This window comes from Oncorhynchus kisutch, linkage group LG2 (genome assembly GCF_002021735.2).
Source record: "Oncorhynchus kisutch isolate 150728-3 linkage group LG2, Okis_V2, whole genome shotgun sequence".
In the NCBI taxonomy this organism is placed as follows: Eukaryota; Metazoa; Chordata; class Actinopteri; order Salmoniformes; family Salmonidae; genus Oncorhynchus; species Oncorhynchus kisutch.
The window spans coordinates 3,594,629-3,609,236 of NC_034175.2; the positions used below are offsets into that span (position 1 = coordinate 3,594,629).

The following is a 14,608-nucleotide window of genomic DNA, read 5'->3' on the forward strand; positions in this document are numbered from 1 at the left end:
CTGTTTTTATTTATTTACTTTTCTGCTCTTCTGCACACCAATATCTCTACCTGTACATGACCATCTGATCTTTTATCACTCCAGTGTTAATCTGCAAAATTGTAATTATTTGCCTACCTCCTCATGCCTTTTGCACACATTGTATATAGACCCCCCCTTTGTTTTCTACTGTGTTATTGACTTGTTAATTGTTTACTCCATGTGTAACTCTTTGTTGTATGCTCACACTGCTATGCTTTATCTTGGCCAGGTCGCAGTTGCAAATGAGAACTTGTTCTCAACTAGCCTACCTGGTTAAATAAAGGTGAAATAAAATAAATAAAATAAAACAAGGCTCAAGAGAGACCTCGATACAAGGCTCAAGAGAGACCTGGACACAAGGCCCAAGAGAGATCTGAACACAAGGCTCAAGAGAGATCTGGATACAAGGCTAAAGAGAGACCTGGACACAAGGCTCAAGAGAGACCTGGACACAAGTCATCTTAAATGTATCTACCCACAACACTTCCTGTTGTTGGTCCAATCCCAGATCCCCTTGCTGCAGCGAGCCTAGGTCCTGTCACTCCGCCCCCTGTCTCTGCTGGCCAATTCCTGGAGCGTCCCCACATGGTTGCAGACCAACAGTGGTCTCTCTAGCAAGGGTTCTTTGAAGGGCCAGCCTGGGGGCAAGGAGCACACCTTAACCTGGACTAAATACTATGTCAGGATTCATACAATATACACACCTTAACCTGGGCTAAATACTATGTCAGGATTCATACAGTATACACACCTTAACCTGGACTAAATACTATGTCAGGATTCATACAATATACACACCTTAACCTGGGCTAAATACTATGTCAGGATTCATACAGTATACACACCTTAACCTGGACTAAATACTATGTCAGGATTCATACAATATACACACCTTAACCTGGGCTAAATACTATGTTAGTTATCATATACTATACACACCTTAACCTGGGCTAAATACTATGTCAGGTATAATACTGTATACACACCTTAACCTGGGCTAAATACTATGTCAGGATTCATACAGTATACACACCTAAACCTGGGCTAAATACTATGTCAGGTATCATACAGCATACACACCTTAACCTGGGCTAAATACTATGTTAGTTATCATACAGTATACACACCTAAACCTGGGCTAAATACTATGTCAGGTATCATACAGCATACACACCTTAACCTGGGCTAAATACTATGTCAGGATTCATACAATATACACACCTTAACCTGGGCTAAATACTGTGTCAGGTATCATACTGGGCACATGGAGCCTTACAGAGGAGTTGGACTTTTCCCCCTCTCTCTGAGTATTCATTCTACTTCCTCCCCCTCAGGTTCCTGGAGGAGTATGCCAAATACAACCTATCATTCTGGGCTGTCACCACAGGCAACGAGCCCTCTGCTGGACAGATGACCAACTACAGGCCACATCTCACTTTATATTACATGTGTATCTAAGGCAGGTACATAATTGACAACAGGAAAAAGTGATATTTAGTTAGTAGTTGCATTCTGGTAATGAAGTTGGTTATAGAGGAAGTCCATGTTACAGGTTCTTTTATCTCAGTTGGTAATGTATGGAGCTTGTAACGCAGGGTAGTGGGTGAGATTCCCGGAACCACCAAAATACCTAAAATCTATGAAGGCTTTGGATAAAAGTGTCTGCTAAATGGCATATATTATAACAGTAATCTGTTTTCTCTGCTCTAGTTTCCAGGCTCTGGGCTTCACAGCAGAGGAGCAGAGGGATTGGGTGGGCCTGGACCTTGGCCCTGCCCTGCACACCCTCCACACACACCTCTGCTACTGCCACACTGGGCTAGAGTGGTGAGAGATGGTGAGTGCTGGCAGGTATATCCATGGTGTTGGAGTCCACTGGTACCTGGACACCCTGGTGCCGGCAGAGCTCTCCCTGGGCACTACCCACCAACTGTACCCAGAATACTACCTGTTTGGAACGGAGGCCTGCGCTGGCTGGAGCCCCTCAGACAGAGGAGTACGGCTGGACAGCTGGGAGAGAGCTGAGCAGTACGCACACAGCATCATACAGGTAAGACATATGACCTAGAATGAGGATCGTCAATACTCTTTCTTAGTCGTATGGCTAACGGGTGAGAATGACATCGTACAGGTGTACAAGTGAATGTGTACTGTAGCAGGTAATTGAACAGGTCAGAATCAGACAAAAAGAAGTTGAGTGTGACCTCAATGTTTTGTCAGGTTCCTGTGTATGATCTAGTTAGTAGCTTAGGTGCTGGTTGTGAAATGTTACAGGGGCCAACTGATGAATTGAAGGTGTGTCTGTGAGCTTTCATAGCATGGCCCACTTTAGGTACTGTACTGTCATTCCTTATTTAGCATTGCCAACTTTAGGTACTGTACTGTCCCATGTTCTATAGCATGGCCCACTTCAGGTACTGTCCCATGTTCTATAGTATGGCCCACTTCAGGTACTGTCCCATGTTCTATAGCATGGCCCACTTCAGGTACTGTCCTATGTTCTATAGCATGGCCCACTTCAGGTACTGTCCCATGTTCTATAGAATGGCCCAATTCAGGTACTGTCCCATGTTATATAGCATGGCCCACTTCAGGTACTGTCCCACCTTCTATAGCATGGCCCACTTCAGGTACTGTCCCACCTTCTATAGCATGGCCCACTTCAGGTACTGTCCCAACTTCTATAGAATGGCCCAATTCAGGTACTGTCCCACCTTCTATAGTATGGCCCACTTCAGGTACTGTCCCACCTTCTATAGTATGGCCCACTTCAGGTACTGTCCCACCTTCTATAGCATTGTCCACTTCAGGTACTGTCCCACCTTCTATAGCATGGCCCAATTCAGGTACTGTCCCACCTTCTATACCATGGCCCACTTCAGGTACTGTACTGTCCCACCTTCTATACCATGGCCCACTTAAGGTACTGTACTGTCCCACCTTCTATAGCATGGCACACTTCTCTGGTACTGTACTGTCCCACCTTCTATAGCATGGCCCACTTCAGGTACTGTACCACCTTCTATAACATGGCCCATTTCAGGTACTGTACCACCTTCTATAGCATGGCCCACTTCAGGTACTGTACCACCTTCTATAGCATGGCCCACTTCAGGTACTGTCCCACCTTCTCTAGCATGGCCCACTTCAGGTACTGTACCACCTTCTATAGCATGGCTCACTTTAGGTACTGTCCTACCTTCTATAGCATGGCCCACTTCAGGTACTGTACCACCTTCAATAGCATGGCCCACTTCAGGTACTGTCCCACCTTCTATAGCATAGCTCACTTCAGGTACTGTACCACCTTCTATAGCATGGCCCATTTCAGGTACTGTACAACTTTGTATAGCATGGCCCACTTCAGGTACTGTACCACCTTCTATAGCATAGCCCACCTCAGGTACTGTACCACCTTCTATAGCATGGCCCACTTCAGGTACTGTACCACCTTCTATAGCATGGCCCATTTCAGGTACTGTACTGTACCACCTATAGCATGGCCCATTTCAGGTACTGTTCCACATTCTATAGCATGGCCCACATCAGGTACTGTACCACCTTCTATAACATGGCCCATTTCAGGTACTGTACTGCCCCACCTTCTATAGCATGGCCCATTTCAGGTACTGTACTGTACCACCTTCTATAGCATGGCCCATTTCAGGTACTGCCCCACCTTCTATAGCATGGCCCATTTCAGGTACTGTACTGTACCACCTTCTATAGCATGGCCAACTTCAGGTACTGTACCACCTTCTCTGGCATGGCCCACTTCAGGTACTGTACCACCTTCTAAAGCATGGCCCACTTCAGGTACTGTACTGTCCCACCTGGACAGGTCTGACACCCTGTACCAATACTTTATAAAATTAACCCTTCTTTCCTAACTTACTTGTTGATCACTCATCTGTATGTGTTTTGAAGTAAATTAACTCTGCTACATAGTAAGTTCCTGTGGGAGGGGTCTCAGAGTGGGTGTGTCCTTCAGTCAGGAAACAAAACTGGAAAGCTCTGCCTTCATCAGGCCAGACGGGTCAGTGGTGCTTACCATCCTCAACAGGTGGGTGAAAGTGTGTGTGTGTTGACACTTGATATGTGTGTTTGCGTGTGTGTTACCTTGATGTGAGACTATGTGTTGCAGGTCGTCGTCAGAGGTCCAGTTTGAGGTGTATGATCCTGCTGTGGGTTTCATCTCCTCCAGTGCTCCAGCTCACTCCCTGCTCACACTCGCTTGGAACACACTCTGACCGCACTGGAATGGAACACACACCTTTACTGCCAGGGCCAAAGCATTGTCACAGTCCCCACTACCAGGTCTGCTACATTTCCACCACTACACACTCAACTCCCACCACCATCCGAAGCCCAATGTGCTACCTCCTCAGAACAGCATATCTAATAGATAACCTGCAGCATCGGGGGCTCTGGCATTTCTGGGATCAGAGCTTGAAATGTGTGTGTGGTTTAGCCAATACAGCCAAATATGTTGCGTGTTCCTATGTATGCTGTGACTATCTGCACTGATCTTTATCATGCTGGGAGAAGCTCTGGAATGTGTGAATATAGCATGTGATCAAACCAGGACCAGGTACACTAACTACTATGATCAGACACTGCTGCTGTTTGAGACGGTCTGACCATTACACTGCTAACAACCGTTTCTAAACTGAAATCTGGTTTAGAAAAGAGATCATGTTCCGAATCTATTAATGCCGTTTAAACCATTTGCCTTTTGAATAAATGATTTCTCTGTAACGTCGTCACACAAGTATCAGGACGTTTTAATGGACAGACAGACCTGATAAAAATCAATGTTAATGGTTTTTAATATTTGTTGAATTATTAATACATCATACATGTTATATATATAATAATATACACAGACTAATACCCAGGGATTCACATTTGTCTCCATTCTCAATATGCTTGGTTGTTCTCTTCTCAAACCAGAAGTTGTTGGACTAAAAGTATTTACATTAAAAAAATAGTGATAGAAATGTGAAACAAAAGACAAGTCATCAACCGAGAGTAAAATGACAGAGAGATGCAATCTGTTTGTAATATATACACCAGAATGACAGCAAAAGACAGTAGATTGTGGAGGGCCCCGTCTCAATAGTCAAAATGAGGTCTCCTTTCTGCACTGATGTGACAGAGCTAGAAAGGCTAAATCAAATTCCTGGTGAGCATCCGCCATGTTCAGTGCAGATGAGGAAAGGAAGCCACTAGACTATTGAGATGCATCCCAGGAGTAGAGAGGTAGGGAGAGACATTGTTTTACAGCAGTGCTTTTCAGAAAGATGGAAAAAGAGGAATATGAGAAAAGAGTAGAAAAAGCGAGATGTGGTTGATGTTTGAAGCGAGGTAAAGGCAAGTGCTTGGTCATGATGAGGCAGAGGACAGCTAATGGATCATGACGTGTGTGTGGGGGTCTACCGAATCATGATGTGTGTGTGTGTGTACTCTGTGTGAACATGGTTCCAGGGCCATTGAGACAGGAACAGCCATACTGAGATGACCATCCTATGACTGTAGATGAAGAGATGATTCAGAGAGGAGGAGTGAAATGAAGGAATGACACAGAGGAATGAGGCAGAGATGGAGGAGGTCTATCCTTCAGAAAGTCCTTATCTCCCGTGTGCAGTAGTTCGTAGAGAAGGGGGGAATGAGGGTCAAAAAAGTGGAATGAAGGACGGATGAGAGATTAAAAGGAGGTCAGAGAGGTGCGATAAGGGGATGAAGGGATGAGGGGGAGGTGTATTTCAGAAGGACCATCTCTCCTGTGTGCGGGGGTCCGTATTTAGAGAGGGGGATTCTGGGGGGTTCTGGGTGTTGCTGTCTTCTCCATTCAACCCCTTCCTACACACAGGACACGTATCATGCTGCAGAAAGAGAGAGAGGAGAAAATCAGTTACAAATGTCTTCAAAACATTCCTCCTACTAAATATTCCCCCGCCCTCCTCACCATTTCCAGCCAGGGTACTATACAGTCTGAGTGGAAGAAGTGGTTGCAGGGTAGCTGTCTGACGGGCTCTCCAACTGCAAAGTCCTCCTTGCACACCGGACACTCCATACTGCAGTCTGGAGACACACACACACACACCTTTTTATTATCTAGTATGACATTCCTGTTATAAATGATCATACATAACTATCTTACACGCAGGAGAAATACTCCATATTACAGTATACAGAGAACAGGGGAGGAGAGGGAGAGATGGGAAGACTGAAGGGATGATGAAGCTGGGGCTACATTAGATGTTTTTATTGAACCTTTACTGACCTAGGCAAGTCAGTTAAGAACAAATTCTTATTTACAATGACGGACTATCAGACATTAAAATAACTGAAGCCTAGCATCTGATGCCAAATTCCTGAGTGGCTGGTTGAGATGATTTAAGACTAATAAGTAGCACTCTTAATGACAAGAGATAGTGAGACAACAGCTATGTGGGCCCTGAGCCAGGGGAGACCGAGAGAGGGAGAGAGAGAGACAACAGCTATGTGGGCCCTGAGCCAGGGGAGACCGAGAGAGGGAGAGAGAGAGACAACAGCTATGTGGGCCTTGAGCCAGGGGAGACCGAGGGAGGGAGGGAGAGAGAGACAAAAGCTATGTGGGCCCTGAGCCAGGGGAGACCGGGAGAGAGAGACAACAGCTATGTGGGCCCTGAGCCAGGGGAGACCGAGAGAGGGAGAGAGAGAGACAACAGCTATGTGGGCCCTGAGCCAGGGGAGACCGGGAGAGAGAGAGAGACAACAGCTATGTGGGCCCTGAGCCAGGGGAGACAAATAGAGACAGCTGTTGTCTCACCCTCTCTGTCTGACCCAGGGGCCACATGGCGATTGTCTCACTCTCTCTATATGGGCCCTGGGCCAGGGGGAATAGAGAGACAACAGCTATGTGGGTCTTGGGCCAGGGGGAGACAGAGACAGACCAAAAGAGAGAGAGAGTGAGACCGAGAGAGGAAGAGAGAGTGAAACAGAGGACAGATGTGTATGTGAGAAAGACGAGGACAGGAGACAGCAGCTAGGAGTCCTCATTTACCCCAATGAGTCAGCTGTCAGCAGCACAGCTATACTAGCTTATTTACAGTACCAGTCAAAAGTTTGGACACACCTACTCATTCAAGGGTTTTTCTTTATCTTTACAATTGTCTACATTGCAGAATAATAGTGAAGACATCAAAACTATGAAATAACACATATGGAATCATGTAGTAACCAAAAAAAGTGTTAAACAAATCAAAATATATATTTTATATGAGATTCTTCAAAGTAGTCACCCTTTGCCTTGATGACCACTTTGCACACTTTTGGCATTCTCTCAACCAGCTTCATGAGGTAGTCACCTGGAATGCATTTCAATTAACCGCTGTCCCTTGTTAAAAGTTAATTTGTGGAATTTATTTCCTTAATGTGTTTGAGCCAATCAGTTATGTTGTGACAAGGTAGGGGTGGTATTCAGAAGATAGCCCTATTTAGTTCAAGACCAAAGAAAAGCTCAAATAAGCAAAGAGAAACAACATTCTATCATTACTTTAAGACATGAAGGTCAGTCAATCCGGAAAATTTGCTGTGCTGTGATGAAACTGGCTCTGATGAGGACTGCCATAATGCCACTTTCATAATGTTTACATATCTTGCCTCACTCATATGTATATACTGTATTTTATTGCATCTTGCCTATGCCGCTCTGTCGTTGCTCATCCATATATTACGTATATATTCTTATTCCATTCCTTTTTGTGTGTATTAGGAATGAAATTGTTAGATTACTTGTTAGATATTGCTGCACTGTCGGAACTAGAAGCACAAGCATTTCGCTACACTCGCATTAACATCTGCTAACCATGTGTATGTGACCAATAAAATGTAATTTGATAGGAAAGGAAGACCCAGAGTTACCTGCTGCAGAGGATAAATTCATTAGTGTTAACTGCACCTCAGATTGCAGCACAAATAAATGCTTCAGAGTTCAAGTAACAGACATCTCAACATCAGCTGTTCAGAGGAGACTGCGTGAATCAGGCCTTCATGGTCGAATTGCTGCAAAAGAAACCACTACTAGAGGACACCAATAAGAAGAAGAGGCTTGCTTGGGCCAAGAAACACGAGCAATGGACAAATCTGATTTTTGTATCCAACCGCCATGTCTTTGTGAGACGCTGAGTAGGTGATGGGATAATCTCAGCATGTGTGGTTCCCACCGTGAAGCATGGAGGAGGTGTGATGGTGCTTTGCTGGTGACACTGTCTGATTTATTTAGAATTCCAAGGCACAGTTAACCAGCATGGCTACCACAGCATTCTGCAGCGATACGCGATGGTTTGGGCTTAGTGGGACTATTGGGGGACTATCATTTGTTTTTCAACAGAACAATGACCCAACACACCTCCAGGCTGTGTAAGGGCTATTTGACCAAGAAGGAGTGATGAAGGGCTGCATCAGATGACCTGGCCTCCACAATTATTTTAATTTTATTTATTTTTAGTTAAGAACAAATTCTTATTTTACAGTGACGGCCTACGCCGGGCGACGCAGGGCCAATTTTGCACCGCCCGATGGGAATCCCAATCACGGCCAGATGTAATTCAGCCTGGATTCGAACAGGGACTGTAGTGACGCCTCATGCACTGAGATGCAGTGCCTTAGACCGTTGTGCCACTTGGGAGCGCAATCACCCGACCTCAACCCAATGGAGATGGTTTGGGATGAGTTGGATCGCAGAGCGAAGGAAAATCAGCCAACAAGTACTCAGCATATGTGGGAACTCAAGATTGTTGGAAAAGCATTCCAGGTAAAGCTGGTTGAGAGAATGCCAAGAGTATGCAAAGCTGTCAAGGCAAAGGGTGGCTACTTAGAATCTAAAACTTTAAATATATTTTGATTTGTTTTGGTTGTAACCAAAAAAGTGTTATTTCATAGTTTTGATGTTTTCACTATTTTTCTACAATGTATAACATTTTAAAAAATAAAGAAAAACCCTTGAATGAATAAGCGTGTACAAACTTTTGATTGGTAGTGTATAGGCCACGGCACTATGGAGAAACTGGAGAGGTGGTAAAGGACTGACCTGCTTGATCCTGAGACACGTTGACTGTAGGTATGGAGGAGATCTTCTCTTTCTCTGCAGGAGGAGGGCCCGTGTTCTCAAACTGACCTAACAACTACACACAGGTAGACAGAGAAGATACATCACAATGGTTGCTGCAGGAACTATAAAAACAGCTTTACAATTCAGCGTTGTGCTGTAAACTGTGTGCTAACCTAGCATGATACAACAAGAGTAAAACCATCAGAAATATCCTGGAAAAGATAGAGAGAAAATAACAAGAGAACTGCTAAACCTTCATTAGCATTCTGGGTCTACCAACATCCATATAGCATACTACGTAGTATGAAGTAATAGTTGGTTTGTGGCCATTCATACCAAATCAAGTGAATGGGGTTTGTGCGTGCATACCTGTGTGATGACTGCGTCCAGTCCCCCCTGTCCCCAAGCATAGTCCCCTGGGTTAGAGTGTAGCATCCCCGTCCTAACACACAGAGAGAGGAGGTCAATTACAGTTAAAGATGAAACATTCAGGAAATATCCTGTTTCACACATGATGAACAGCAACACTATGGGTTGTGATTTAGTTTGGGTTTAAATGACAGGGTCCCAGGGGTGCTGGCTGAGGCACACCCATAACAAGTCAGGGAACCTTCAAATATTCATGTTGATCCACCTTACTATTTGTAAGGAATCCACAAGAGAAAGTGTGTAAGTCAAACTATGGACTTACATACTGTATAACCACTGCTTACAGTGCCTTGCGAAAGTATTCGGACCCCTTGAACTTTGCGACCTTTTGCCACATTTCAGGCTTCAAACATAAAGATATAAAACTGTATTTTTTTGTGAAGAATCAACAACAAGTGGGACACAATCATGAAGTGGAACGGCATTTATTGGATATTTCAAACTTTTTTAACAAATCAAAAACTGAAAAAGTGGGCGTGCAAAATTATTCAGCCCCCTTAAGTTAATACTTTGTAGCACCACCTTTTGCTGCGATTACAGCTGTAAGTCGCTTGGGGTATGTCTCTATCAGTTTTGCACATCGAGAGACTGACATTTCTTCCCATTCCTCCTTGCAAAACAGCTCGAGCTCAGTGAGGTTGGATGGAGAGCATTTGTGAACAGCACTTTTGAGTTCTTTCCACAGATTCTCGATTGGATTCAGGTCTGGACTTTGACTTGGCCATTCTAACACCTGGATATGTTTATTTTTGAACCATTCCATTGTAGATTTTGCTTTATGTTTTGGATCATTGTCTTGTTGGAAGACAAATCTCCGTCCCAGTCTCAGGTCTTTTGCAGACTCCATCAGGTTTTCTTCCAGAATGGTCCTGTATTTGGCTCCATCCATCTTCCCATCAATTTTAACCATCTTCCCTGTCCCTGCTGAAGAAAAGCAGGCCCAAACCATGATGCTGCCACCACCATGTTTGACAGTGGGGATGTTGTGTTCAGGGTGATGAGCTGTGTTGCTTTTACGCCAAACATAACGTTTTGCATTGTTGCCAAAAAGTTCAATTTTGGTTTCATCTGACCAGAGCACCTTCTTCCACATGTTTGGTGTGTCTCCCAGGTGGCTTGTGGCAAACTTTAAACTACACTTTTTATGGATATCTTTAAGAAATGGCTTTCTTCTTGCCACTCTTCCATAAAGGCCAGATTTGTGCAATATACGACTGATTGTTGTCCTATGGACAGAGTCTCCCACCTCAGCTGTAGATCTCTGCAGTTAATCCAGAGTGATCATGGGCCTCTTGGCTGCATCTCTGATCAGTCTTCTCCTTGTATGAGCTGAAAGTTTAGAGGGATGGCCAGGTCTTGGTAGATTTGCAGTGGTCTGATACTCCTTCCATTTCAATATTATCGCTTGCACAGTGCTCCTTGGGATGTTTAAAGCTTGGGAAATATTTTTGTATCCAAATCCGGCTTTAAACTTCTTCACAACAGTATCTCGGACCTGCCTGGTGTGTTCCTTGTTCTTCATGATGCTCTCTGCGCTTTTAACGGACCTCCGAGACTATCACAGTGCAGGTGCATTTATACGGAGACTTGATTACACACAGGTGGATTGTATTTATCATCATTAGTCATTTAGGTCAACATTGGATCATTCAGAGATCCTCACTGAACTTCTGGAGAGAGTTTGCTGCACTGAAAGTAAAGGGGCTGAGTAATTTTGCACGCCCAATTTTTCAGTTTTTGATTTGTTAAAAAAGTTTGAAATATCCAATAAATGTCGTTCCACTTCATGATTGTGTCCCACTTGTTGTTGATTCTTCACAAAAAAATACAGTTTTATATCTTTATGTTTGAAGCCTGAAATGTGGCAAAAGGTCGCAAAGTTCAAGGGGGCCGAATACTTTCACAAGGCACTGTACATGGCAGTAAGAAGGTTCTTACCAAGAGAGGGGAGGTGAGCCAGGAACTCCAGAGTTGGCAAATAGACCAGCCAGAAACTGTTGTACTATCCTACAGAGAGAGAAGGCACACACATCCGTCAGGAATCAGCAGAACACTGAAAACTTTTTTAAAAAGACTACATTTAGAACCTGCAAATCCTGACTGATTAAAACAGCCATATGAATATCAACATGGCATCGTAAGGAGAGGAGTCTCACCCCTCTACGGCAGGTGAGCGGTCAGGTCTGCTGCTCCCTCTGGAGCGGTACCTCCGCTGACTGTGTAGGCGAGGGGGGCGACCAGGCCCCCAGTGTTCCCCCCCTCCCAGAGGACCCCCCAGGGGTCCTCCTAGCCCAGCAGGGACTGACCCTCCGATAGGACCTCCTCCCAGGCCTCCTAGCCCTCCCAGCCCCCCCAGACCTAACCCCCCTGATCCTACCCCAACCCCTCCACCAGGGACCCGGGGCTCTGACTCTGGACTGTCACCATCCACTGTGAAAGGCCTCTCTACAAACAACAGGTGCCACAGCTGCTGAGAGAGAAATGAGGGGTGAGGGTGAAAACAGAGAGGGTGGGAGAAGGGGGAATGGAGAGAGGGACAGTGGAAGGGAGAGAGAGATAGAGAAAGCATGTGAAAGAAAGATGGGATCACAAAAGGTACATTTAGTACAGATGAGATCACAGTACACATTTGCACCCCCCCCACCCCTGTACCCTCCAGGCCACAGTGCACTGCATATCATACCTCTGCAAACTGTGTGGCTGTGTCATCTGTCCCGTTAGTGCCACCCTCTAGCAGACTGAGGGAAACAGCACACAGGAGGCAGAACACAGCATTAGTAACATCCAACATCTATACACAGTCATTCTCCACCACCTTCCATTCACTCTGCCTAGCCTATGTCTGGTAAATTCATTAAAGTTACAGACATAAGAAACAAGATATTCTCACCTGGAATCTTCTGTTACCTCTTCTATAAAGCCAGACTCACACCTGGGACAGATGTACTCCTGCAAAAACACACAACACCACAAACTCAGAGAGTACATGAGTCACACTGTGTTCTATACAGGGCTGCTGAGGCAGCTATGCAGGGGTTTCTGTCTGTAGAATGGGGAAATGTCTAGTAGAGATCTGTGGCAGAGTCAGGATATAGCCTATTTGAACATAGCATTAGGCAGGAACATAAACATGTAAAGTGGAAGTTGTCATCGAGAAGTATTCTTCCCTGGTACCAGTGTTGAGTTCACTCACAATGGGATTAGGCCTATGACACAGACATGTTCTTTATTCCACAAAACAAAAGGACACTTGAACATGAAGTGAACCTCATTCCAAAATTGTTCAAAACCTGTATTGCTGTATGCAATATTGTGTGCAGGCTTAGGATATGCCTCAGCCATTGGCATCTGGTGAAAACATACAGACACTATGCCTGAAAGAAGAATGCTTCAGATGGACAAGCACAGGGTTCTGTATATTCGAGGCATGCTCGCTCTCTCTTTCAGTATATGTCTTGGGGAGGTGAGACAGATGAACTGCTTATATGCAGTCAGTGAGTGGGCATGGCTGAAACAAGCCTCAGCAGCACAGAGAGAGAGTGTGAGACAGTGAGACCAGCAGGCAGGCAGGGTTAGCCTGTGGGCAGGCTAGATCAGAGTTTCCCAAATTCTCCCCCAACCCCAGTACAAGTTTAGTTTCTTGCCTTAGAGCTTCACAGCTGATTCCAATAATCAAAGCTTTTATTTAACTAGGCAAGTCAGACAAAAACAAATTCTTATTTACAATGACAACCTACCCTGGCCAAACCCTAACTCGTACTACACTGGCCCAATGGAACTCCCAATCATGGCCGGTTGTAATACAGCCTGGAATCGAACCATGGTCACTGAGATGCAGTGCCTTAGACCGCTGCGCCACTCTGGAGCCCAATCTTGATGATGGGGGGGGCAGGACCGAGTTTGGGAAACCCTGGGCTAGATGGATCAGACGCATAGGCACAGATCTATTTCCCAATAAGAGGGAAATCTCAAAACTGGCCTTAGGTCCGTTTCTAGGCCTACTTCAGCCTCCTCCCAGATGTAGCTTCAATGGCAGGAAGGGAATAAACAGGGGATTACCAGCCTGCCTCTCACTGACCAGCCTAACATACACAAATGTATCCTTGCGAACGTTGGTTTAGACAGGCAGACTGAATGACTTACTGACATATTGACTGACTGCCAGAGACTGCGAGTCAATAACAAACAGATAGCTACACGACTGGCTAGCTAAATGTTAACGTTAAGTGTCATAACTTTGTAGGCCAAGGAGTAGCCAGACTGGCCTAGTTACGTTTAAATATCCATCAGATTTCCATATAGCTACCTCCTCGAGGAATTCAGGAAAAGCACACAAAACCCACCTCGAATAAGGTTAACATCACATCAAATAACACCAGCTACTCAGTAACTACAGGTACGGTTATTCAACCATGCCAGTATAATCTTTAAGAATTACTGTACATAATGTCTTTGTTAAAGAAATTAGTTGACAAATCCTATTGTAAAAGCGAGCAACAACAAATATCAACATTGTATGCTAGCTAGTTAGAGCCAGTGCCGAGGGCCCTACTGGCTAGTCGTCTACAGTTAGCAGTTAGCTAGTTAAACAACTTCTGCTATTTGCTGGACTCAGATTCGGTTGTCAACCGACGGAAAAGAACAAGACCTGCTTTGAACAGACATGATTGGGACACGGTGAAACGACTGACTTACCGGGAGCTTGGGGCTTACTTCTCCCTTACAACAATGACAGAAGAACCGATGCGGGGGAACCGCCGCAGCTTCCGCCATCTTCCCCAGAATAAGCACAAACAGTGACGTCGGTCCTCCTGCATACCAAAGAGGGTGGTCCGCCAACATCCCTTCATGCAATGCGCAACTCTTTGGGAAAATTAGCTTACTTGTGAGGGCGGAAAGTCGTTGTGTTGTGGCAATCATATGTGTTTGGGATTCTGAAGTTGTTTTGCGAGGATTCTCCCGAAACTCATTTCATGATCTGAAAAGGGTGTTTTGCAAAGGTTTGTGAGCATGGCAGTTAAGTTATACAATTAAAGTTGTTAGTAAACGTTGTTGAATAGC

General features: G+C 44.9%; 1 protein-coding gene across 2 annotated transcripts; it reads right to left on the reverse strand.

Annotated features, from left to right (window-relative positions):
• Positions 1-4,832: 4,832 nt before the first annotated feature.
• On the reverse strand, positions 4,833-14,402 carry LOC109878088 (E3 ubiquitin-protein ligase RNF115-like). Of its 2 annotated transcripts, none has more exons than XM_031837657.1 (9): positions 14,243-14,402; positions 12,438-12,496; positions 12,231-12,285; positions 11,704-12,014; positions 11,486-11,554; positions 9,488-9,560; positions 9,098-9,191; positions 5,990-6,105; positions 4,833-5,906 (listed from the first exon to the last, which is right to left on the reverse strand). In XM_031837657.1, exons 1-9 carry the CDS (start codon positions 14,387-14,389, stop codon positions 5,787-5,789), a joined length of 1,044 nt encoding a protein of 347 aa, XP_031693517.1. In that variant the 5' UTR covers positions 14,390-14,402; the 3' UTR covers positions 4,833-5,786. The 2 variants fall into 2 exon arrangements, with proteins under 2 accessions (XP_031693517.1, XP_031693511.1); XM_031837651.1 differs by having other exon boundaries at positions 11,704-12,017; positions 14,243-14,374.
• Positions 14,403-14,608: the final 206 nt, after the last annotated feature.